The following is a 23,549-nucleotide window of genomic DNA, read 5'->3' as shown; positions in this document are numbered from 1 at the left end:
AATATACAAGATGCGATACTACAAATTTTCTCTCTAAAACAACACAACAAACTCTAATGACTACACTCCACACAGCCCAACAATAAAAGTATTCATTTCCACTTCTTTCCATTCAACTCCCAAATCAGGTTACATTCTATTATTTTCCATTCAAACATCCAAACAAGAGATAAATATTTAATTTCTTTCTATTCCTGCTACCCCCTCCCCCCCCCCCCCAAATCCCCCCCATCCCCATCCCCCTTCCTTTTCATTTCTTTTATAATCTCCAAATCATTGTGTTAATGTCATCAAATGCTACTGTATTTAGTATTTTGGGTGGAATTCTGGCCTGTGACACACAGTAAGGTAGCTCTCAGTAACTATACTGTCCGGAGCTAATGAAAGAAGCCCAAAATGGTTAATAACCCCTTCATCCACAGTTTAGTAACCAAAAATGAAAACATCAACTTTAAAAGTTCTTCCAAAATGGAAAAAAATTGAAAAAAGGGCCCAATAGAAATGAATAGAAAATTCTACATATAAATTTGGTGTCGCTCGTAATCTTCCCAGCACATGATGATTGCCAGTGTTGTTGAGCCGTTTGAGGTAACCATTTCCTTTATAAAAGTATATCTCAGAAGCAACAACAGGTTTACATCATTAGATGCTAATTGTGCTACAACAACGTTGTTATGCTCCTATTGAGAATGTAGCTCCAAAGTTTAAAGGAGCTCTGCAGTGTTAGAAAGGATATAGCACAATAATCTGTTATCATGGCAGATTAAACCTCAAAAGAATAGCATATGGTTAGAATTATTCAATAGAAAAAGATGGTTCAATTGATTTGAGTTTATCTCCAATGTAGCACATATTGCAATAAGACTGATGTCCTCTTGTGAAGCCTTGTTGCTTTGCTGTACATAGATTAGAAGGTGATAGTTCTCCTGCTGTTTCTCTACAGTTGATTTTGAGGTCTCTACATCTATAAATGATCTATTGAGTTGATGAAGAGCACCATGCAGATCCCCTCACAATTTCATATTTGATCACCAAGAAAAAGTAAATACAAAGCAGCAAAGAATAAACTATGCTATAGCTTTGAGTGTTTAACGAATATTTTTTTTTTGGGTTGCACTTTTGGACCGTTGTTAGAGTGAGGTAAAATCAGAATGAACGTCAGTGTACTAACATTATTAATCTACAATTACAAAGATGATTTTGTTAAGATTACCTGACTAATTGGTTCTAAAGCATCCTAGAGAAACTTTTATGTCCATCTACGATCTTCTTTAAATTGTATGCCTATTCTAGAATTCCAAAAGGTCCACATTTTATGGAACTAATTACCTAAGCTAGATTGATCAGAAAGAAGTTCCATCAGAAGAAATCATCAAATGCCCTCTCACTTTCAAATCCTGCACAGTGCAACAATCCAAGAGAAAGAAATGTCACGCGGTTACATGGAAACATCCTATTTTCCCGAAAGTAGCAAATAAATGTAGAACATAATAATGTCATTTAAGAAGCCAGGAGAAATTGAGATGTGAGGGTAGCATCAGAGGAGGAGATGTGAGGGAAAGTATTTCAAAGGGAATTTTGCTCCAATAAGTGATAACTTTCAGACAAAGTCAGTACTTTCTCGTTTGCAATAAGCCCAGTAGTCAACAAGCTGGTCCATCATGTGTATGGTTGCAGTACAGAAAATACATGCCTACCCATTACTTTGCTTCCAGGAGTAACAAGGGATAAATTAAGAATTCTAAAATTAAACAGGAATTTCGTTGTTAAATATGACAGTACATGAAAATGAATCGAGATCATAAAGAAGAGTTATTCTATGCTAAGAAATCACCCTATCAAAAATATATATGCACAAGAATCTTTGTGTTTGGTTCACTCCTTTCAAAAACTTAGTTTAATTGCTACAAAATTAAGATAATGAAAAGTATTTACTGGATTAATATGTATAATGGGGAAATCAAATTGCACTAAGAAACTAGAACTGACCTGATAATTCTGCTGCTGAAATATCTTGAATTATCAGCTGGAATGGACTTGGCTTGACAGAAGGAAAGGTTGGTGAAGTTGAAGTTGGAGCTGGAGCTGGAAAAGTGAAATCAGAGCTAGATGATGAAGAATCTGAGTCACTTGAAATGAATTCAATCTGATCATCTCCAGTAAATTTTCCAGAAATTGAACTCAAATTTGATGTAGACAATATCATTTTCAGCTCTGAGACTTGATTTGACATAGAATTTGTCATCCTGAGACACACTAAATTAGATTCAGTATTAGTCAAATGACCTGTGAAAGGTTACAAAAGTTGTCATAACTTGTAAAAAATGCAAATACATAAATGATGTAGAAGAGAGGTTTGCGTCAGGAACATGCTTATTTCCTTATTGCCCAGCCCCCTCTCTCTTTAATGTTTTAATTCATTATTACATTTAAATTCTTTAGGAAAGTTGGGAGAGATTTGTGGACCATGTAGATTTGAGGTTGGAGATAGCAACTACATGAGATTTTGGCATGACAGATGGTGTAACAGTCAAACTTTAAAGATAGCATACCAAAAGTTGTTTGTAATTCCAGCTGACAAAGATGCTTCAGTTGATCCAACCTAGAGGGTCACAGGAGGATGTGTGTATGGAATATCAGACTTAGTAGACATGTCAATGATTGGAAGTTAGAGTCCGTGGATCCATTGATTGAGATTTTGTATTCCAACATGCCAAGTGGAGTGGGCCCTAAAAGATTGAGGTTGAATCTGAATGGCAATGGGAGATTTAATCTTCACCCATACTATGAGGTTTTGCAAGTCTCAACTGATGTGTTTTTCCCTTGAAAGAGCATTTGGTGTGCTAAAGCAACAAAAAGGATTGCATCATTTGTATGGACGGAACCATTAGAAAAGATCATACAAATGATAATCTTATGAAGCTGAGGCTAACATGGTCAATTGGTGCCTTATATGTAGGAGAAGTGGGGATACTGTGAGCGACCTGTTGTTGCATTGTGATGATGCACATTATCTATGGCCTCTTGTCTTCTCTATGTTTGGTGTCCATTTGGTGATCCTGAAGAGTGTTGTTGACTTGCTAAGTGTTAATTGGTTCGGTAAACACTCCACATTTGTTTGAAATTTATTCGGATATTGTGGAGAGAAAGGAATCATCGTACTTTTGAAGGCGGAGAAGTACTAGGTGTCCAAATGAAGTAATCTCTTGTTAGGACGTTTGAATGGCCTTGTGTTTTATTTTTACAACGTTTTAGATTTCATTGAATTTCTTTCTTTCTGAATGTAACTCCTATTCTTTTCACTATATTACATATATGCGTAAGGTAGCTTCTTTTCTTCAATACGATTTTTAAATTATTAAAAATTAAAATTCTTTCTTTTTGTTAATGTTTGTTTTTTTATAAGTAAACTTTTTAATTATTTTTTTTCAAATTTCTATTGCATTCCTCTTCAATCTCTCGCAAATTTCTTTCTATTTCAAATTCCTAAGATCTTGACTTAAATAATTTAATACACTTTAATATTTATTTTAATGCTTCAAGTATCTTTTGCATTCCTCTTTCATCTCTTGGAAAATTTCTTTCTATTTCACACTTAAGTAGGTAGCAAGCTCTTAGATCTAGACTCAAATAACATGTTTCCCTGTCATCAAAAAATAAAATGTACCATCATTTACTTCATTCATTTGCCACTCAGAAGACCAGCATCAAAGGGAAAGAAAAAGTAGAAAAGAGGAAAATGATTGTCACAAAGTACTATGCCAATGTGGGGAGTACGTAAACAATTTTATTTTGATTAATTTGTATTTAAATTTTAGATATTGATTATATTTTTTCTGTCCATTGGATTTTATATTAGGTCTAATTAGCTATGCTAAAAGGTTATTAGTATTTTATTTAATATCCTCAAGTTAAGTTTATTTTCCTGATACAATAATTTGTCTTTGATCCAAGTCAATTGGGATTAGAGTTTAGTCATAATAGTTTATATGAGTGCAATATATACTTCAACAGAGACAAGTTGACAATGGATGAATAAATTTTTTTTTGCTATTATGCCAATGGTTTGGTGCTGATTAGTTCTCTATCCTCACTTGGTGCTGATTCCAAGCAATACTACAAGCTTATTCCTAGTTTTATTCTATTTTCCCTATTTCATTCCCAGCAAAATCCCTTTTGGAAAAATAGTGTGGCATCCGTTTGGTTATTAGAGCATTCATTGTTCTGCATGAACACCTTTTTTTTATAGGTAACAAAAGTTTTAGTGAACAAAAAGTACATTGTGTTCACGATTATGAACACTATATACTTGAAAAAATAACAGATACAGCAAGAAATTTTTTTCAAGATCTTCCAAGTGGTTAACTTCCCACTTGTTAATCTCCCAAGGGCTGAAATTTTCAAGATCTTCAATAAATTTGTGATGTAGGAGAATTTAAGCCCAAAGGACAAAAAGAAAAGGGACATTAGTCCATTGCATTTTATTTCTCTATTATTTATTTATTTATTTGGCTTAGAAGTGGGGAGAGGACATTTGAATCTAGGTTCTACACATGGGAAGAACTAAGTAATGTCACTGAATCACAAAGCTCTTGCCTATGTTGCTTATGTTTAAGTTAATTACTATGTCTTGAGTATTTTAAGAGGTCTTGTGACTAGCATGTGACTTTTAATGAAGTTAGATGTTAAGGATTTAATTTCTATGTGTAAGATGAAGGGCTAGGATCCTAAGGTTGCTAAAGGTTCTACCAAAAAAAAGGGTTGCTAAAGGTTATAATATACCCTTTTCGAGTCATTGTAGGCTGCCTTTTCTTTATATAACCTATAAAATTTCAGATTTAAATTTGTTTTTAACTCTTTGAGCCCATTGAGCCTGGAGATCGATATTTTAGTGTTTTAATTTCAATCCTATTTTCTTCTACGAGCAGTAATCTTGTTTTATTCCTGGAAATTTCTTCTAAACCATTCTTTCTACACCATATTTCAGCTCTCACCACATCATTATGACAGTTTCTTTAACATGACATTCACTCATAAAACCAGTAGGCTTTAATTGGATTTCATCTTCCCTGGGAGGACTGAAGGGAGGAGAGAGAGCTACCTCCCATTAAGTAGTCAGTTGGCCCAACTGGCCTCCAATGCCTCTTTCTCCCTAGCCACCCTCTCCCCACCAAGAAAAAAAAGGATAAAATATGCACCTGCCAAACTATCTTTTTAGAAACACAGTTATGTAGAGAGAATTGCTTCCACAAAATTTAGCAATGAATTTGGTCATAAGCAAGCATGGTTGACCTAATTTATTGCTAGATTTGATTAATTCTCTCGAGGAAGCACCGTTTCAAATTCTACACCTAACATTTTCCATAAAACAATTTGCTAATCAAGAATTGTGAGATTATATCATTCTTATGGAGCATCATACTAATACTACCTGTTGAAGGAGTCCTGAAGTTGATGAACTAATCTTTCAGTTTCTTCTAATTTTTTACGTCTTTCTTCACTTGTTATCTGGGCTTCTACATATTTCCTTTCACACTCATCAGCTCTTTGTTTTTCTGCCCGCAGCAAGGCCTGTGAAATGTAACACCACATCAAAGTTTGACTAACAAAGGAAGTCTGAATGCCTGGACCAGAAAATCTGAAACATTAGTATCAACAAGATGTGCCAACAAACAAAACAAGTTAAACAAGGACACATTCTTCCCCAACTTCTTCTATCAATAGTAATGTTCTTTGTTATGTTTCATGGATGAAGTACATTGTACATGTGCTTCCAATTGGAAGATGATCAATGTAGTGGATATAAAATCAACAAGCCTTGACCGTTGATGTAGTGTGGAGAAGAACGATACACAAAAATGGATGCATAGCAAGTTGATGTAGAAAGAAACCATACATCAATCCAGTCTTGATAACTTGAAGATAGTATGTAAGATGAGGAGAGGTCAAGTGACATAGCATGATCAGGAAGAAATGAAGAGGATGGATATTTTATGGAAACATGAGCCAACTAGAGGCACACAAGTTCACAAGTTGATGACCCACATCATAAGGTAGGGCAAAGGGCAGTTTTTTTACTTGGGTATTTCTATGTCACATGAAACCATCAATCCTGCAGTGACTCATAGCTTGGTCACCGCAGTAACCTCCTTCTGCTTCTGCAGTCGGCTCATATAAAGAAAGCTGTTTTCGGTAGTTCAGTTGTGTTAGCTTGTTGTAAGGCTAAAGCTTAGAGAATCTCTTCTTTCCTTTTCCTTATCTAGTTTAGGCAAAGCGGATTTCACAAGTCAAGTAGGCAAGTCCGGGATCAGAGAAAAAGAAAACTGTAGTTACATGAAGCTTTAAGGTCAGGGCAACGGCCCGTAGTCGGAACTCTTTTTTAAGCAAGCAAGAAAACGGCTGGATTGGCTGGCTAGCTCGTGCAATCAACGAAAAAAGCCTTTGCCAAATATTATGCAGACAACACTGATATAGGAGTAACTTAGATCGTGAAAAAAAGAAAAGCTCTACTCAAACCTCTAACTCAGGTGCAAACAAGTTCAGCTGAGCCAAACCAACTATTTAATAGCTGAAGCTTGGCCATGTCAAAATGTAAAACACTTGAATTCAAGTCATGAAAAAATTCATTCAGCTCCAGTTTGATCTTAGATTGGCAATATTTGCTAATCTGCAAGCCATAACTGAGATATACTCTAAATGTTTTTGTGAATTGAGTTGCCTTAAACCAACACTAACAACAGATTTAAGGTGGGGGGAAAATCCAATTGCTACGGGTGTTAGGGGATCCAATTAAAAGTTAAAACTGTTGGGATAACAGTGTATATCAACCTCACAAACACACTGCTATTAACTTTCCCCTCATGTGTAGGCCCCTCTTATATTGTATACCCAATTGCAGACACTGCACGTGCAGAAATAAAGAAATTACTGGAAATTAGAGTCACCAAGACTTGAACCTTAGAACTCATAGACAAACAATGTTTGAACCATGTTGTGTTGATGACCAGGGAGAGAATGTGAAAAGATTGTGAGAGCAAAACTCTAGAGTTGTTGGCTTCTCTATTTACATATTTTATTAACATTTGTAAAATTATGGGACTGCCTTTAGATATATTGGCTTATAACTTTAAAATGATCTTTTATATACTAAATTCTCTATTGGTGATCCGGCCTTACTCTTCATAAGGAAAAAATAATAATTTATTATATCAGCATGAACATCTTTTGGGTCATAACATTTACATTGTCAGATGCCTAAGATGCAAAATATAAAAATCGATGTAACCTTTTCTTGTCATGGAGGGAAAACAAAAGGAAAATGGAGAATTCTGGGAGCCTGAAACATTTCAAGAAATATAGGCTTAATAAGTATTACCTTCAAATTTTTCACTTCCATGGTGAGAGTCTCAATCTTTTCAGCATCTATGTTAGAATGTGAGGGTTCTCTGATTACTGGGGAAGCTGCTTTGATTGCTTCCTGGACAACATGATAATTTACATTCATTGACAAGCAATGTAGTTTTTTCATTAACTTAGAATTGTGTTTCTGATTTTGCAGTAAATATAATAGCAGGATTTGCACCACTCAGTTTCAATACTAAGACAATTATGTCATGTTCTTAATCCTTAACACAATTCTCTAAGAGAAGTTAACCATGTATAAAAGAATAAGAAAATCATAATTACTAAAAAGTGAGAAGCTAGAGGTGAAAATATTTGAATCTCTCTGAACTATTAACATTTTCAAGTAACAATAATAGACATGTACATCTGGACACACACATAAAAGGAGAGAGAGAGGATGGAAGGTTCATAAAGATATTTTGAATGCATTGAAATGGAACATAATTGAATGGGTTCTATTATCATAGTTTATTTTCATTATAATGTATTTACAGGGAGAAGAAACAGATAGCCCTCATAATGTTAATTGGCGCATATAATCCTGGTAAGGGAGACAGCTCATTATTAATAACAAGATTAGGTACCAGTATAGAAGGTAGAAAGGCATTAGCTACAATGAAACGGTATGCAAAAGTTGCATTGTACTCAAAGTTTAGAAGGATGTTGAACTTTGAAAAAGAATTACTTAATATTTTAACAACAGAACAATAGAAGAATGGTGATATTTACCATCTTTTGTTTACTAAGTTCTCTCTTGGCAATTCTTACTTTCCATCTGAACTGTAAAATGATTGATGCTTTCTTAAGCTTCTTATAGTCTGAGAAAGCTCTATGGCAGCGCCAATTGGCCTGCAAATGTTATTATCATTCCTTGAAAACATCAAAAGCAACAAACTATTTATACTATGCATTACAAAACAACAATGTAATACCTGAATGACAATTGCAGCCTTTGTGCGCACTCTGTATCTAAATTCAATACGAGCAACCATTGACCGTAAACCTGTCTGCAAGACCACTGTAGATAATTTAATTCTGATGTATGCTTTTCTAGTCAGGTGTCTACGCAAATCTCTCTGAATTATGACAGTAGCTATCTCTCTTTTCATGAGCTTATATAATTTGCGAGCCAGTTCCCCTGTAAATTATAACAATAAGATAGAAAATCTAAATGCAGCCAGTAGAAAAACTGCATAAAATGATGGCCCATAGTCACATGGTACAAGCATCAGCCAACAAGTTCCAGGTATACAAACAAGGAAAAAGTTAACAGATGCCCTAAGACATTGATTTAGAATATATTTTTAGAAATTTTTTATGGGAAAAGAAAAAAGCAATTAATTTTGTTACGGCTTTTTATATTTTCCATAAAAGTAGTATCAAAATTTTCCTAAAATGGTTTATTAACAATTGCCCTAAGGACACTTGTTAACATGACCCTATAAATAATGCATTCTAAACATGATGGTACTATATTAGAAGTATGAGGTTAAATGATTAAATTTACCATATCCCAATAGATTAAATTTTTGGGACAATCGGTAATTTAAAATGTTATCAGAGCAGGAGGTCCTGAGTTCGATCCTTATCTCCTCCACGCTACCTTCTATTAAAAATCCTACATGTTGGGTCTCACCTATTAAAAGGGAGTTTGAACCCACACGTGAGGGAGAATGTTAGAAATATGCGGTTAAATAATTAAATTTACCATATCCCAATAATTTAAGCTTTTAGGACAATCGTTAATTGTTAATTTAACAAGTAAATTTCCAAGAAATGAGCATTTGATGGACTTACCTCTCCAGAAGGATTGTATATGAATAGAAGCCTTCCGCTTTTTAACAAACATTTTACGAGTAATATGGGTTCTAATATGTTTTTGGATGACCTTGGCTGAGATGCCAAGTATGCTTGCTCTCTGTGCATCTAACTCGGCCATCTGACCAGCTCTTAGGAAAACCTTTGTTTTACCTATCTGGAAAACCATTTATGGGTCAATTGCCTATACAATATCTTGCACAAGAAGGATGTAAACCAATATATCAGTTAATATGATTATATGCAATTTATAGCTAGTTGAATAATACATCAATAGTAAATTTGAAGTTCCCTTGAAAAAAAAAAAAAAACCGCAGGTGTCCACCAAGTTTTGGCCATAAGTATATCCAGAGCACTCAAAGTATTATGATTTTAATTTTAAGGGTTACCAGACAGCAAGTCTCTCTTCAACCCGTAAAGGGTTCTGGTATTACCTGATAATCTGTAAGCCCCATCTTCTCCAGAATCTTTTTGCATGCTACCTCTTCTTCATAGCTGCTAACAAATGCATAGTTTCAGAAAAGATAATTTTACAATGTAAGATCAGCAAACATGACAAAGAACTTGAATTTTGTTTTTATAAGTAATTTTATTTGTTGAAGAAAAAGACAAGAAAGAACTTGCAGATAGGCCAGTGAAGAAAAAATATGATGACAGAATTGTTATTTAGTTTAGAGCTAAAGTGATACTTACTTCCCTTCAAAAACCTCTGGTGCAAGACTACCAAATCGATTTAGAAAATCATCAAAGGTCCTGTGAATAGGGTATCCAGCGCATTTGATTCTGACCGCTTCTAGAACACCCTACACAAATAAAAATGAGTATAACATGCACCAACATTAATAAATAATAGCGCAACACAACTCCAGATTTCACTTACACCCGAACGTAGTTGTTGCAAGACATTGATATTCTCAAATATTGCAGGTTTTAAAAAATTATTTGGCTTCACACATCTAATGTAGTGGGGCTCTGTGGAATTTAGTGTATCCATCAACTGTTGCAACTGTAGCTGCACCAAATAGATCAGAACATGAGTTGTTGATAATATATTGCAGAACTTGATAAATAGTTTTCCTTCCAATTTCTGTAACTCACTTGAGGTAAAATCACCAGAGTTGTAAAAAAGATGATAGAAAAGAAGATACCTTAAAACGAGAACCAATAGATGAGAATTTGGATGATTTGGCTCCCTCATCAGAAAGAGAAGGGAAAAGGCCTGCTACAAACGGACAGCTGGAAGAACTCAACAAATTTTGATGTTCAGCAACAACATAGTCTTTGTTTTTGTCTAAAAATTGATCCGACTGATACCGAACCTGAAAAGTTCATAAGTGAATATACTTCAACAGCAGCCCACATACAAACAATTAAATAAAACAGCAGAATAGATCATCAAACTTACCTCTCCTGCATAATGAACAATGGTAAAATCTGAGCGTGTCAGTTTTGGCTTGATAAAGCGTCTATGATCTTTGAATGTCTGGTAAAGCTTTTGTGAAAAGGTTTCATGATTTGACTTTGGAAACATGCTGTAAACAGAAATGTTAAACAAATAAGAAATTTATAAAAATAAAATTAAGCCCTCCAAATAAAGAGCACATAGACTGCCTTAAAACTTGATATTATCAAATTCATGGGATTCATTTCCGCTAAGCTTGATGTTGGATTATTGTGTCCTCCTCATGCCCTACCTTGCTTGCTAAATTTCAAAATTAAAGACTGTGTCTTTATATGGTGCTCAAAGCTAGACAAAGAAGTTAATTTATGGATCAGATAGCTTCAGCATCTGATTGATTGTGATATTGAACAAATGGCATTGATTGGCCTAATATACACATTCAAACGTACTATAGCAAAGCAAGAATAAAACAAATGTTTAACATACCAAGCTTCATCCAGCAAAGCAATGATGCCACCTGGTTTCTGCAAAAAGGCTATGCATTAAAGATAGGTGAATGATAGCTAATTCAGAAAATCAAATACTCATATCTGAACTGCTAAATGAACAACCTGGAAATAAACTACAACAAGATATGATGATAAATAGGATCTATGTTAAGTTTTTTATTTAATTGTTGCCTCAATGTTTCCGTTGGATATGACATCGGAAAGACATGATGAGATTCTCTATTCCCCATTATATTATACTACAAGTGACAGACTCTAATTGCATTTGTTTTCTTCGTTACAAACAGTAAAAAGGTTCCTCTAAAATATATTAATTAAAGATTCATTTTGCACTTTTATGAAGAAAAAACGGAGAGAGAGAGAGAGAGAGATTTTAAATGAAAAAAAAAAGCATTTGGCCTTGCACTTTTAAGAGAAAAAAAAAAAATTGTCTTTAAAACTAAAACTAGGGCAATAGTGCTTTTGAAAATTGCAGCTCTTTGAAGGCTTTTTTAAGATAACTAGAAAATTGAATTTTCACACTTTCATAGTAGCACTTTTCAAAGATTTTGCCAACCCTTAATTGTGTTTAAAAAAAAAAAAAAAAGCACACATCTTCAAAACGCAACTTTTAAAATTGCCTCTTTTTTTTTCTTGTCAAAATGCACATTTTCTAAAAGCTAATGCAAATGGACTCTAAGGATTTGTATGAACTAGTGTGACTGAAAGCAAGTGGAGGCATTGAAAGTGAGTTTCCTATCAATGTAAGTTTGCATCAATGATCAACATTAAGTCCATGTCTCTTTGCACTAGTAATAGATGAGCTCACTAAATAAATTCAAGACGGTGTACAATTTTTGCAGATGATATAGTTTTAGTGGATGAAACTAGGCATGGAACTAATGTCAAGTTATAAAATTTGGCAGGTGCTTTAGAGAAAAAAGGTTTTCAGTTAAGTCGGACGAAAATAGAGTAAATGAAATGTAAGTTTAGTAAAAGTAGAAAAAAAGATGAAGGGTTTGTAAGACTTAATAGTCAAGAGATACCAAAGAATGTGAGCTTTGGATATCTTGGATCAATAATTCATAAAAAAGGAGAGACTAAAAGAAATAGAATCATAGGATAAAAGAAAGGTGCATGAAGTGGAAAGGTGAATTAGGATTATTTTGTGATTATAAAATACCTATTTTTGTTACAAATGGTAACAAAATATAAGTATAAATTTGTACTTTTTACTTTGAACACAATAAATTTTTGGTCTCCATGGTAGCACTGCGCTCCTATGTGGCAGAATGCCACATTAGAGCAAGTTCCCCTTGAGTAATTTTAAGTTGGGTAGGCATACCCTCTATAGAATTCGTGCTCATGCACATAGGCATTTTCCTTGTCTTGAGGTGTTTAATACAATTAATTAAGATAACTTTAGATCATTGCCCAAATGAGTGGATAGGTATCAAACTACAAGAAAAAGGGTAAGGAAACCTTTTCAATAAGATCTAAGATGTCTTGATTATCAACAAATTCTATGTAGCTCCAATCAATTTCCTCCTTTGTGTATTCCTCTTGCTCCATCTTGAACACATGCTGAAAGACATCATCATATTTAGATTGTATGTTGAGGAAAATCAGTGAACTGTAAACTGTAAAGTTGTCAAATATGACTAACCTCATACCTGGTTGGAATGTTGTTGCAGCTTTTCATTTGTAAAATTAATGCAAAACTGCTCAAAACTGCCAAAAATGAATATAAAAAGTTAAATCAGGATAATGTTTTTTTTTAGATACCAAGCTCAAGATCTGTAAGTGATTTTATCTATGCCATTCAAACATCCGATTTTCATTTGTAATTCATTAATCAATGTATCAATCACCAATTCCAGTGGCCTCTGTGGGCACTCCAAACAACATCAATTCAGGAAGTCAGTAATCCAAGTCACCCTTTGGTAGGCGAGAAGTGTAAGCTCAGGAGTAATTGAATTAATTGAATTAACTGATCTTCTATGAACATGTACTCTCATAGACACAAATATGCAGTAATGTAACTAGTTAATCAATGATCACCTATTAGTTTTAAAGCTTTCAAAACCATAAATGTCAAGGATCCCGATCAGACATTTTGAGGATGGATCTTGCCCAATTGAGAGATTGATTTTTTCCACCAACCTGGAAGCAATAAAATTCATGCACCTGTAAATGAGTCTTCTTCACAGAAATAAGAGAGTATCCGGGAATTACAAAACCTGAAAACTATGATCCAAATCCAGCATCTTACCAATCAAACAAGCGAGAATATATTGTCTTTGCTAAACCATCCCGACTAACTGCTGCACCATTAGGATCAAGACTTCTCTTTATAATTTCTTCTGGGGTAATCATTACACGCTTACACAATGTATCTTCCAATGCATGAGGATCACACCTAAGAAAAGTACAAGATCAACAAATAAGTCACATGCAAAAGAGAAAGAAATATTGTACATTGATAATAGAAAATCTTCAGTCACACATGAGAAGATCTGCTGTCATTTGAAGACGGAATTTGGATTCTTCATCTTTTAAAATTGATGAATCACTTTCTTCCCCCTTAGCAAAATCAACGTTGCCAAGATGAAGAATTGCTGCCACAACTCTGAAAATTGCATCCTGAGAGAGAGAGAGAGAGAGAGACGTTATTCCTGGTTTTACTGCATTTATACGTTTAACATATGCAGATAAGAAGTGATTAGATCCAAGCACTACCTGCTCTTTTTGACTTATTCCAACAATATCCATGGCTCTCTTAGTGGTGAGATAATCATGAGCATCACTTACACCAACCAGTTCATAGCAATTTGATTGATTAAGATAGTGAAGTGATTTAGGGTTTCCCAACTTGTATCTCTCTTTCTCCTGGTAAGAATTAGAATCTATTAACTCAAATGATTTAACTTTTATGAAATCTTAATCAAGCGAGCAGAGAAAATGACAAAGGCTGAATACAATTTTGGTCCTTAAAAGAAGGCTGAGGTTCAATTTTCATCCCTCAAATTTAAAAATTTCAATTTCATTCCCAAAATATTTTAAAAGGTAGCAGTGTTGTCTTTCCATCCATCAACTTTGATGTCAATTATATTCCCAATCCAAGTCAAGGACCAAGTTTGTTGTCTAATACTACCTGGAGTGCAAGCAAAGAAATCCTAATTCTACTTGGAGTGCAAGTTTTGTAACCCTGGTTTAATGGATTTAGTCTACTGTAAATATCCTATTATGGGTTCAGAGTAATACACATAGCTTGATAGTAAAGACGTAGCCATCAAGGGCTTTCCGCTACAGACTAGGCCGTCAAGCTAAACCACATTGTGCGTTCTCTTTCTTTATCTTGCTTCCACTTTCTCTCTCTACATTATTTTATTTTCGGTGTTAGACACATGTTATATCTTTTCTAATATGGTGTTAGAGCTAGACCCCTATCTCCATTAATTATCAAAGCCAAACTTTTGTGACCAATAATAATCCATATCTCCAATAGCAAAATTCAAGAGCCTTCTCTCACTGCTGCTGCTAGTCACTCTACAGGTCACCCCAATCTACTCCCTACCATTTAAAGCATCTAGATTTGATATTTTCTAACAAGGCAGTCTTAGTGATTCAAACTACATTCAATGGGCACATGCATTTTTCTTATATACCTAATTTTCGACAATCCTTTTAATCAAGTGTCCTCAATCATCTTGGTTAAGTATTAGAGGCCACGCTAATCAGTAGCCTCCTATATCAGCCTTCTTTTTGGTCAGACGTCTTTATCATCTTCAAGCCAAGTTACTCAGACCATGCCTCTTATTAGTAGCCTTTATTGGCTTTCTTTCTCTCTCCATCAACTTCAAGCCTTAATCATTACACAAATCTGGCCTTCATTCTTTCCTGTCCTCTGCACTTCATTTGGTCCAGCCTAGCACACTACACATCCAATTTAGTCAAGATTTCCATAAGGTCTTACTTTTCTCCAAAATTCAAGTTGCCTTCAAGCTTACACCCTAAGTTTTGAGAGTGGGGGGGAGGGGGGGGGGGTGAGGTTAAAGATATCAAGCCCAAACCCAGTCAAGGGTTAAGTCTATTATCCAATCCTACCTGGAGTTCAAGCAAAGATTTCCTAATTCTACTTATATTGCAAGTCTTGTAACCCTGGTCTAATATGTAGTTACTCTAAGATTTAGTCTACTATAAGTACCTAACTATGGATTAGTTTTTGTTAAAATTATGTTTAAAAAATTCGTCTTTTCCTAATAGCTTAAGCTTCTGAGACAAGCTATGGTTTAACATGGTATTAGAACAAGAGATTCTGAGTTAAAATGTTAAAACTCCACGTGTTGGGCCCATTTATTAAGGGGGAGTTTAGGCCCGCACATGAGGGAAAGTGTTAGAATTATGGTTAAATGATTAAATTTACCATTTTCTAATTGTTTAAGTTTTGGGGACAATTGGTGGTATAACAAGTGTAATACAAAAAGTTTGATAATAACGATTAGCCATCAAGGGCTTCCATACCACACTAATTCCTTGCATTCTCTTTCTTTCTCTTGCTTTCACTTTATCTCTTTTTACATTATTTTATTTTCTTCTTTGTATTCTCACATGCTATCATAGCTATGTTGTATCTTTTCTCATACTTTACTTGAACTGCACAAGCAGTTAAAGGAGTGGATGATGCGGCAATGTAACAATCTGATGTGGCATTAATGGCTGATGGATGGAAGGACAATAACTCTAACTTGTAAATTTTCCAAGGCCAAAATTGAAACTTTTTAAATTAGGATGAAAATTGAACATAAGTATGATTTCAAGGACCAGAAATGTATTTCAGCAAAACAAATGATAGAATTAAGGTTAAGTGATCAATTCCTAATAGTTTAAGCTTTTATTTAGTAATTTAACATGGTATCAGACCATGAGTTTTAAGTTCAATTCCTGTCTCCAGTTTACATAAAAATGTTAAAAATCTCACATGTTAGGCCCCACTTATTAACGGGGAGTTTGGGCCCACAAGTGATGGGAAGTGTTAGAATTATGATTAAGTGGATAAATTCACCATTTACTAACAGCTTAAGCTTTTGAAGGAATAGGTCATTTAACAACAAAAATAGTAGAAAAATAAGCTAAGACACCTACCTCAGGAGGAGCTGCACAAAGAAGGTAAAAACAGTGATAGTTGCGCTCAGGATCTGAAATTTGGCAAACACGAGATCTTTCTAGAAGATAAGTTCTAATGGCCGCCCCTGATATTCTTCCTTTCTTATCAAATTGAATCTCGACAAATTTTCCAAAACGACTGTGTAGAGAACATCAGTAGGTACAGACTGCCAACATGTTATGGAAATCACATTGTCTTATATTATGTGATATAAACGAGCAAGAGATGGTTTATCTTGTCATAACATGTGGTGTTTCCATGGGAAATGTTTTATGTGAACAAAAGGAAATGAGAGACAATCTAAATACTTTTGCTATTCCTATTTCCATTAAGAAATATGCTGCAACCTAACTGGCAAATACAGACTACAATGTCAAAACCATACAATGCTCATAGAAATAAATTCATTGCTAAAATTGTCCATATGAACTCAGGATAGATTATGATATCAAAATACATTGGAACCCTTTATGCATACATGCGTGTATGTGTATGTGTATGTGTTAGAGTGTGTGTGTGTGTGTGTACATATGCATGCACATGTATGTATGGAGAGATAGAAGCAGGGTGTTTTTGTCACAGCCAATAAGTCAAAATGTAAAGAAAGGTTCATCAATGACATATTAAAATATATAATATATATTTATAATTATTGACACATTAAAACATGCACAATCTAAAGATTAGTATAAATTTCTCACCTGGAATTGTTATTTTTAACAGTTTTTGCATTGCCAAATGCTTCCAGAACAGGGTTTGACTGCAACATATTAGTTTGTACAAAAGCTTCAGAAATGTCCAAGTTAAAATTTATTAAAAACCTAATTGAAAAAGAGATGAAATTAACATAAATTTATTTATAGAGAAAACCCACGCAAGACTTCAGATCTCAACATACATATTAAGGAGGAAATTATACACTGCAAGTTGGATTATAAATTTCATCGTAAATAGATGAAGAAAGAAAGTCCATAAATAGTTTGAACATAGGCTAACTGCTCTAATATCCTCCAGAATGCCATGAGATTGCTTTTCATGATATAGAGACTGAAAATGGTATAGGAATTCAATACACAACAAAAGAATTTGCTGAGAATAAGTCATATTTTTAAATAATTTTATACTTTTGAGGCAGATTCTAAATGTTTTATTTATCTTCTAGTCCAGCTTACAGGAATGAACTAAGAATAGTGTTATATAATGCCATGCCCATTGTCCAAGCTCCCAGAACGTTAATCATACTGCGGCCACTAGGCCTTGATTCTGCTGATAAAGGTGTAGCTGTGTAGGACTTGATTTCAAATATTGTTGATTAAGAAAACATTAATAATACATTCATATTGTGTCCTTTGAGCAAGGCGTATAACTTCACATCAAGAGCCTTTGTGGGTGATCTATCCAGAATAAGATAAATCATGGCAAACCAGCTGAGATTGAATAATCAAATTGTGGAATTCAAGTGACACTTGTTTAACCCTTTTCCTTTATGCTGCTGAATATCTTATTTGAAAAGATTTCCAAGTAGATGACTTCTTCTACTCAACCCTTATGCCTAATTTACTACTCTATTCTCCTCCACCATACAGATCATATTTTCAAGTACATGCAGATGCCTTGCACTGTACAAATCTGTTGTACAAGCTGATGTGGGAAGTACAAAGAAATATTTATTTTAATTTATTCTTATTTAATTTTGGAGTTAATTGTATTTTTATTTTAGGTATTAGAAGCTAATTACATTTATTAGTATTTTTATTTAATTTCCTAGAGTCGAGTATTTTTGTAATTCAATAATTGGAATTTGCCAAGTCATTTAGAATTAGGTTTTCTTAGTCAATTAGAATTAGGGTTTCTTAAGTCAACTAGAATTAGGGTTTAGTTTTAGTGGTCAATGTACACATATTATTGTAACAGTTTGGTTGATAACAAAATTTATCTTGGAATTCTTCCAATGGTTGGTGCTAACTCCAGCCAACCTAGGTGCTAATTCCTAAAGGTTCTCTCTTGCATGGTGATAACTCCTAGATTGTCTATCCTTTATTTTTTTGTTGTTTATTTTTTGATAAGTTTTATTTTTCTGTTGTTTAATTTGATGTTGCATTGTTTTGGTTTTATCCAATGTCACAAGCATACTAGAAGCCGTTTCTGCAAAGGCATGCAGTGTTTACGACCTGCAAATTATTTTGTGAAGTTGTCTTTCATCCCACAATATCGTCATAATAGGAATTCTGAGAATATATTATATGGTCCTAGCAGTTGAAGATGCTATTTGTAGCCATATAAGCCTGGTTTACCTCTCTTTTTCAGTTTATTTTTATCGTACTCAAAGCGACAAAAGCGTCATATCTTAAGATATTATCTAAATTTGTGAATACATTTAACTTTTACTTACTGGAGTCACACCCAAAACTAAGTAATGATCACAAAAGGATAAGTTTTTTATCTTTTAAAAAAAAGGTATTATATTAGTGCCACTCTAGTACACCAGAGGTATTCATGATAAAAAAAAAATATATATATATATATATACACACACATTATCACAAAAAGATAAGCTTATAATTGTTACAGCCTTCAAATGAATACAAGTCATCAAATATTATAGAGTGAAACCCTTAGCGGTCTACTATAGAATGCAAACATTGAATGTAGAATTTGCTTAAGATTTATATTGGAAGACTCAGCAGAACAAAATTTTTCACTGCTACACCATCTTCAGACATTCAAAGATACTCTTGAATCACAAATTAATATCATAAGTAACTTAATATCCATTTAAATGAAAGATTTAGTGACTTTAGACTCCTAACTAACTTTATTCAATTAAGGTTAAGGTTTCTAGTTGATCAAATTCCAATTGGTAGAAAATTGGTTAAATGATTAAATTCATCATTTTCTAACAGCTTAAACTTTTGGTTCAATCGGTAATTTATCACCAATTATACCTCTTGCATATTTTCTTTCATCAATTCCAATCAGAAAATATTTCAGATTCAAATTGACCAAAATCTTCAATACGCCTACACCATATTGTCTTTGACTTTTATGGGCATGTTTGTCTTATTCATACAGCCCATGTGTTTTCAGACTTCTGACTTTGAATGCCATGTGTAAAAGCATCTACTTAACTCTTGATGCCAATATATATATATATATTCTCAACCTCAGCTACTATAAGGTAGGGTTAGATCATCCAGCTTACTTCTAAAACTTGTCGTTCAACAGTCCGTCCTTCTGCTGCAGTATGGCCACCTAAATAGGCAAGGTAACGCATAAGCAGTTTGGTGGTTTCTGTCTTACCAGCCCCACTTTCACCACTAACCAGAATAGAGTTGCTTTTCCCCTCATTAATCATTTCCCTGATTCAAATTTAAGCAGTTCAGAAGACAAACTGCATCATCTTTTAAGTAGACAATGTAGAATGTAAAATAAACAAAAGTTTACCTATACGCAACATCAGCAATTGCAAAAACATGAGGGTTGAGTTCTCCAAATGCCGCTCCTTTGTAACGTTTCATCATGGAAGCATCATACAAGTGTGAGAGTCTTTGGAATGGATTGATAGAAATAAGAATGTTTCCAGTATAAGTCTGCCATTATGTCAAAAGTATTATAACAGAGCCACCCAAATCTGCATTTAATAATTCTCTTACAATAGTGAACATTAAAAGAAATAAAACTGAAACCGAGTTAATCTTACATAAATTTCATTGATCTTAAATCTAGTTGCCAAATTATGAAGCACTCCAGGCTCATGCAAATTTTCTAGCTTAATCATGTCATCAACTCCACCTTCAGGAATTTCCATGTCTTTGGGATGTAATTTTGACAAATTTGCAACAACCTGGTTGAAATCAAAGCAAGATGTAAAGAAAAAAGTCAGCTTACAAAATCAATAAAACACAAATACGGTAGCAGGATGAAAACACAACACAAGGATTCCCCATTGTAATGAAAACAAATTTATTGATAAAAAAATTGTAAAATTATGAAAATAAATATATTTCCTTTCAAAAGCTCCTATAAGTTTATAAAAGCCTTATTAGTTACTGCAAGACACTAAAAACAATAAGGATTGGATGATAAAAATCCTATAAGAACAGAATCGTGAAGAAGAATGAATATATTAAAACTAAGAAAAGTATATGAATTAGAACTTCTCCATTCACTAACAAGATTAGGCTCACTAAGTCTTGTAAGAAATTTAAGGACATATAGAGCTTTATTATTTAAGGAATACATTTGAAGTGTCCATGTATCCCCAGCTAATAACATGGGCATAGAATTGTTACGGTATTTACCTTATGATTAGTCCAGTAATTTAACACATTTTAGTCTTCGAATGAAATCTTATAATCTTATTGTGAAATGAAAAGGTTACAAAAATATGTGTCTTACTCTTTAAGTTTCGAAATTTTGAATTTAGTCACAAAATTAATACTAATACTAATACTAATAATAATAATAACATAATAATGATAACTCTTAAATAGCTAGAGGGTCAGAAATCATGAAGCTATAAACACATTTGTTAAGCCCTCAACAACATGATTGATCAAACTAAATACATCAATAATATGTAAAACTGTGAAACTTTCAAACATGAAAACTCAAATATCATTTACCTCTACAAGAAGAGAGTGATTGTAGTGTCTGAATAATTGTCATTCTAGATTAAAGTTTATCAATGAGATATCTGAGATATTTCAGACGCCACAAGATTCTTAGAATCTGATAATCTTCATCCAGATTACGATTAGAAAAAAGAAAAGAAATGGAAGAAAAACCTTTAGATGTCCTATATGCATGAAAAGAGTAATTTAACTTTCTAACCTTGTTAAACTAATTGGAATTCAGAAAATTAGACCAGGCGATGACATGTTTCTAAATAGTTGTTAGTACTACATAATATTTCCACATTGTCATGACCTTGTATATTCTTCTTATTCAATCACATGAAAACAACGTGCCAATTAAAAAGCCATTAGAAGGAATGATCCTTCACATAAGTTCATAATATTTGCAAACAATTTAAAGGACACAATTCCAGGAAGATAAGGACATGCCTGGTCCTTCTCATATACTATAGCCTACTCTCTTGACATATAAAATAAACATATTGCAGGAACATATTTGCAAGAAAATGTTTCCCAAACAGCCTATTCACTGGGAACGTGACGAGCCTTTTCTACTATTTTTAATTCCTCCTTTACTCTATGTTCCCTTTTTTTTAGGAAATATTTGAAAACAGAAAATGACCACTCTAAAATTGAAAATGCAAAGGGAGTTCAAATCTCAAAAATTCTTGTACGCAGCGAATAATAGATTCAAAGAACATTGTAATCATAGAAAACTGAACTAGACAATCATAAGATTGAATGCCTGTTAGATTGGGAAGATTATTTAACATCTTATGAACTCAACTTACTGTCTTCCCATTACTAGTTTGAATCTCAGCTTCCTCTCCATTTACATTTATTATTTGTCCATCAATCCAAACTAATTCTGGATCTCCAACCCAAACGTGAGAGCCAATAACAATGTTCTTTGGCATGCCCTGCAGCAGTTGAAATTTACAATATTATACATGCTTAAGATCAAAGCTGATACACAAATATAAATTTTCTCATCATTTTTTTAGGGCAAGAATAGAACACACTCACAAGTAACATAATAGAAAATTGTTATATGCATATACAAATGCTAGCATTGGTGTGTGCCACAACATACATTGATGTTTACATTCGATAAAATGGAAGCTCAAGAGGGATTTCATGTTTTAGCTCATAAATTTCCAAACAAAGAAACCAGGCAGATAGAGAGCTCAATGGGTATTAGCACACTTAGATATAGTTCATTCAAGATTTTATAGCAAAAGTTTAAACCTGTAGTTGAAAATTAACCAAGCATAGATATCATTACGATCATTTTTAATTTATAACATTATCAATCTACTGAGAAATGAGAACCATATGGACATCCCTACTACAGTTGGCACTACTGTCAGCTGGCCCCAATATATTAATTTGAATTCAGATTATGTAAATATTTCAAATATATTCTACTTCAATGGGAGTTTTACAAGAATAGCATGCATACAAAATGTCTGTAAATGCCATCAACCTTTTTTCTTTTGTAAATCCAGCAACCTGATGCTTTTTATTTCTGAATTTTCACAATTTGTTATGGACAAAAATAACAGTGTCATAAAATTCAGAGACACCAAGGTTCTTAATTCAAATAAGCAGAAACATTCACTAGATATCAATATCCCTGATTCACATAAATAAAATAAATGCAAAAAGGTTAAGAAATGGTATTTTAATTTTTAAATAGCATTGATCAGGTAATTTTAGAACTTAAAAGCAAAACATAGTGTTAAGTTAGTCTTCCATAAGTCACTTTTTGCTTAAAATTATTAACAATACAATTCCAAAAACTATGCAGAATATCCAAACAGACTTATAAAACAAACAAAACAAAAAAAAAACCCAAAACGAAGAAAGATTATGAGAAATAGACATTAACCCATGTTATGAAAATTAGAAGTGAGATTAAATAACCATATTTTGACACAAACATTGTCCATTGTTAAAATCCACAACTTGGGAAATCATGGTTAGAAAACAAAACTCACATACCATTTCTATTCAATATGTTGGTCACCTAAACAGAATTTGCTCATCAAATACTATACCAAGAGATTAAAAAATAAGAACCCATTAAGTTCTATGTCCAACCAAACACAATGCTGCCCAGCCCAGGTGTTTCAACCATGAAGTAAAGAATATATTTTCCTATGTACATTCGTTTTTTTTTTCTTTCTAGGATTGGCTATGTTTTTTGGAAGTGGCATTCTTCAAAGACCTGCAGTTTCGTCGCCATTTTTTTTGGAACTTCTTGTGGTTCTGTAACTCTTCTCTCTCTGCCTCTCTGACTTCAATTTTTTTTTTCTTTTTTCTGTTTCACCGTATGATTGAAGTGAGAGAATATCAATACAATCCGGATCATCAACATGGGTCGGACTCCAATCCATGTGTCACTCACGTGAAGGGCCAAATTAACACTTTTGAATTTTTTTTCTTTTAAACTTTGAATATATTTTTTTTTTTACTCGTGTCGTTAAAGTATTTGTTAATAAATTATTTTAATAAAATTTTAATAACATATAAAAAAAGTTTTAAGAAAAATCAATTATATTTTCTTTTCTAATAAAAAGTTTTTAAAAATAAGTTTTAACTTAATGCTTTTAAGTTATCCACTAACATTT

The 23,549-nt window shown here is 33.4% G+C and overlaps 1 protein-coding gene across 1 annotated transcript; it reads right to left on the bottom strand.

Moving 5' to 3' along the window:
• Nucleotides 1-920: 920 nt before the first annotated feature.
• Nucleotides 921-23,181, bottom strand: LOC142619834 (myosin-16). Its single transcript, XM_075793138.1, has 26 exons — nucleotides 23,147-23,181; nucleotides 21,708-21,836; nucleotides 19,980-20,123; nucleotides 19,724-19,869; nucleotides 19,482-19,638; nucleotides 16,981-17,039; nucleotides 16,258-16,417; nucleotides 13,852-14,001; nucleotides 13,619-13,755; nucleotides 13,385-13,531; nucleotides 13,174-13,275; nucleotides 12,786-12,843; nucleotides 12,595-12,696; nucleotides 11,111-11,148; nucleotides 10,628-10,754; nucleotides 10,371-10,541; nucleotides 10,103-10,234; nucleotides 9,916-10,025; nucleotides 9,657-9,720; nucleotides 9,202-9,379; nucleotides 8,337-8,542; nucleotides 8,134-8,253; nucleotides 7,376-7,477; nucleotides 5,432-5,571; nucleotides 1,990-2,246; nucleotides 921-1,397 (listed from the first exon to the last, which is right to left on the bottom strand). The coding sequence occupies exons 1-26, from the start codon at nucleotides 23,162-23,164 to the stop codon at nucleotides 1,360-1,362; spliced, it is 3,192 nt and encodes a 1,063-aa protein (XP_075649253.1). The 5' UTR covers nucleotides 23,165-23,181; the 3' UTR covers nucleotides 921-1,359.
• Between the last annotated feature and the right edge of the window lie 368 nt (nucleotides 23,182-23,549).

This window comes from Castanea sativa, chromosome 12 (assembly GCF_040712315.1).
Source record: "Castanea sativa cultivar Marrone di Chiusa Pesio chromosome 12, ASM4071231v1".
Taxonomy (NCBI): domain Eukaryota; kingdom Viridiplantae; phylum Streptophyta; class Magnoliopsida; order Fagales; family Fagaceae; genus Castanea; species Castanea sativa.
Note: the sequence above shows the minus strand (reverse complement) of the source record. Positions and strands in the feature narration are given on the sequence as shown.

Coding starts and splice junctions, on each gene's coding strand:
- LOC142619834 (XM_075793138.1), bottom strand. Junction 19,639..19,723: donor ATTGCTGATGTTGCGTATAG/GTAAACTTTTGT, acceptor AATTTGAATCAG/GGAAATGATTAATGAGGGGA. Junction 7,478..8,133: donor AACTTAGTAAACAAAAGATG/GTAAATATCACC, acceptor CATGTTGTCCAG/GAAGCAATCAAAGCAGCTTC.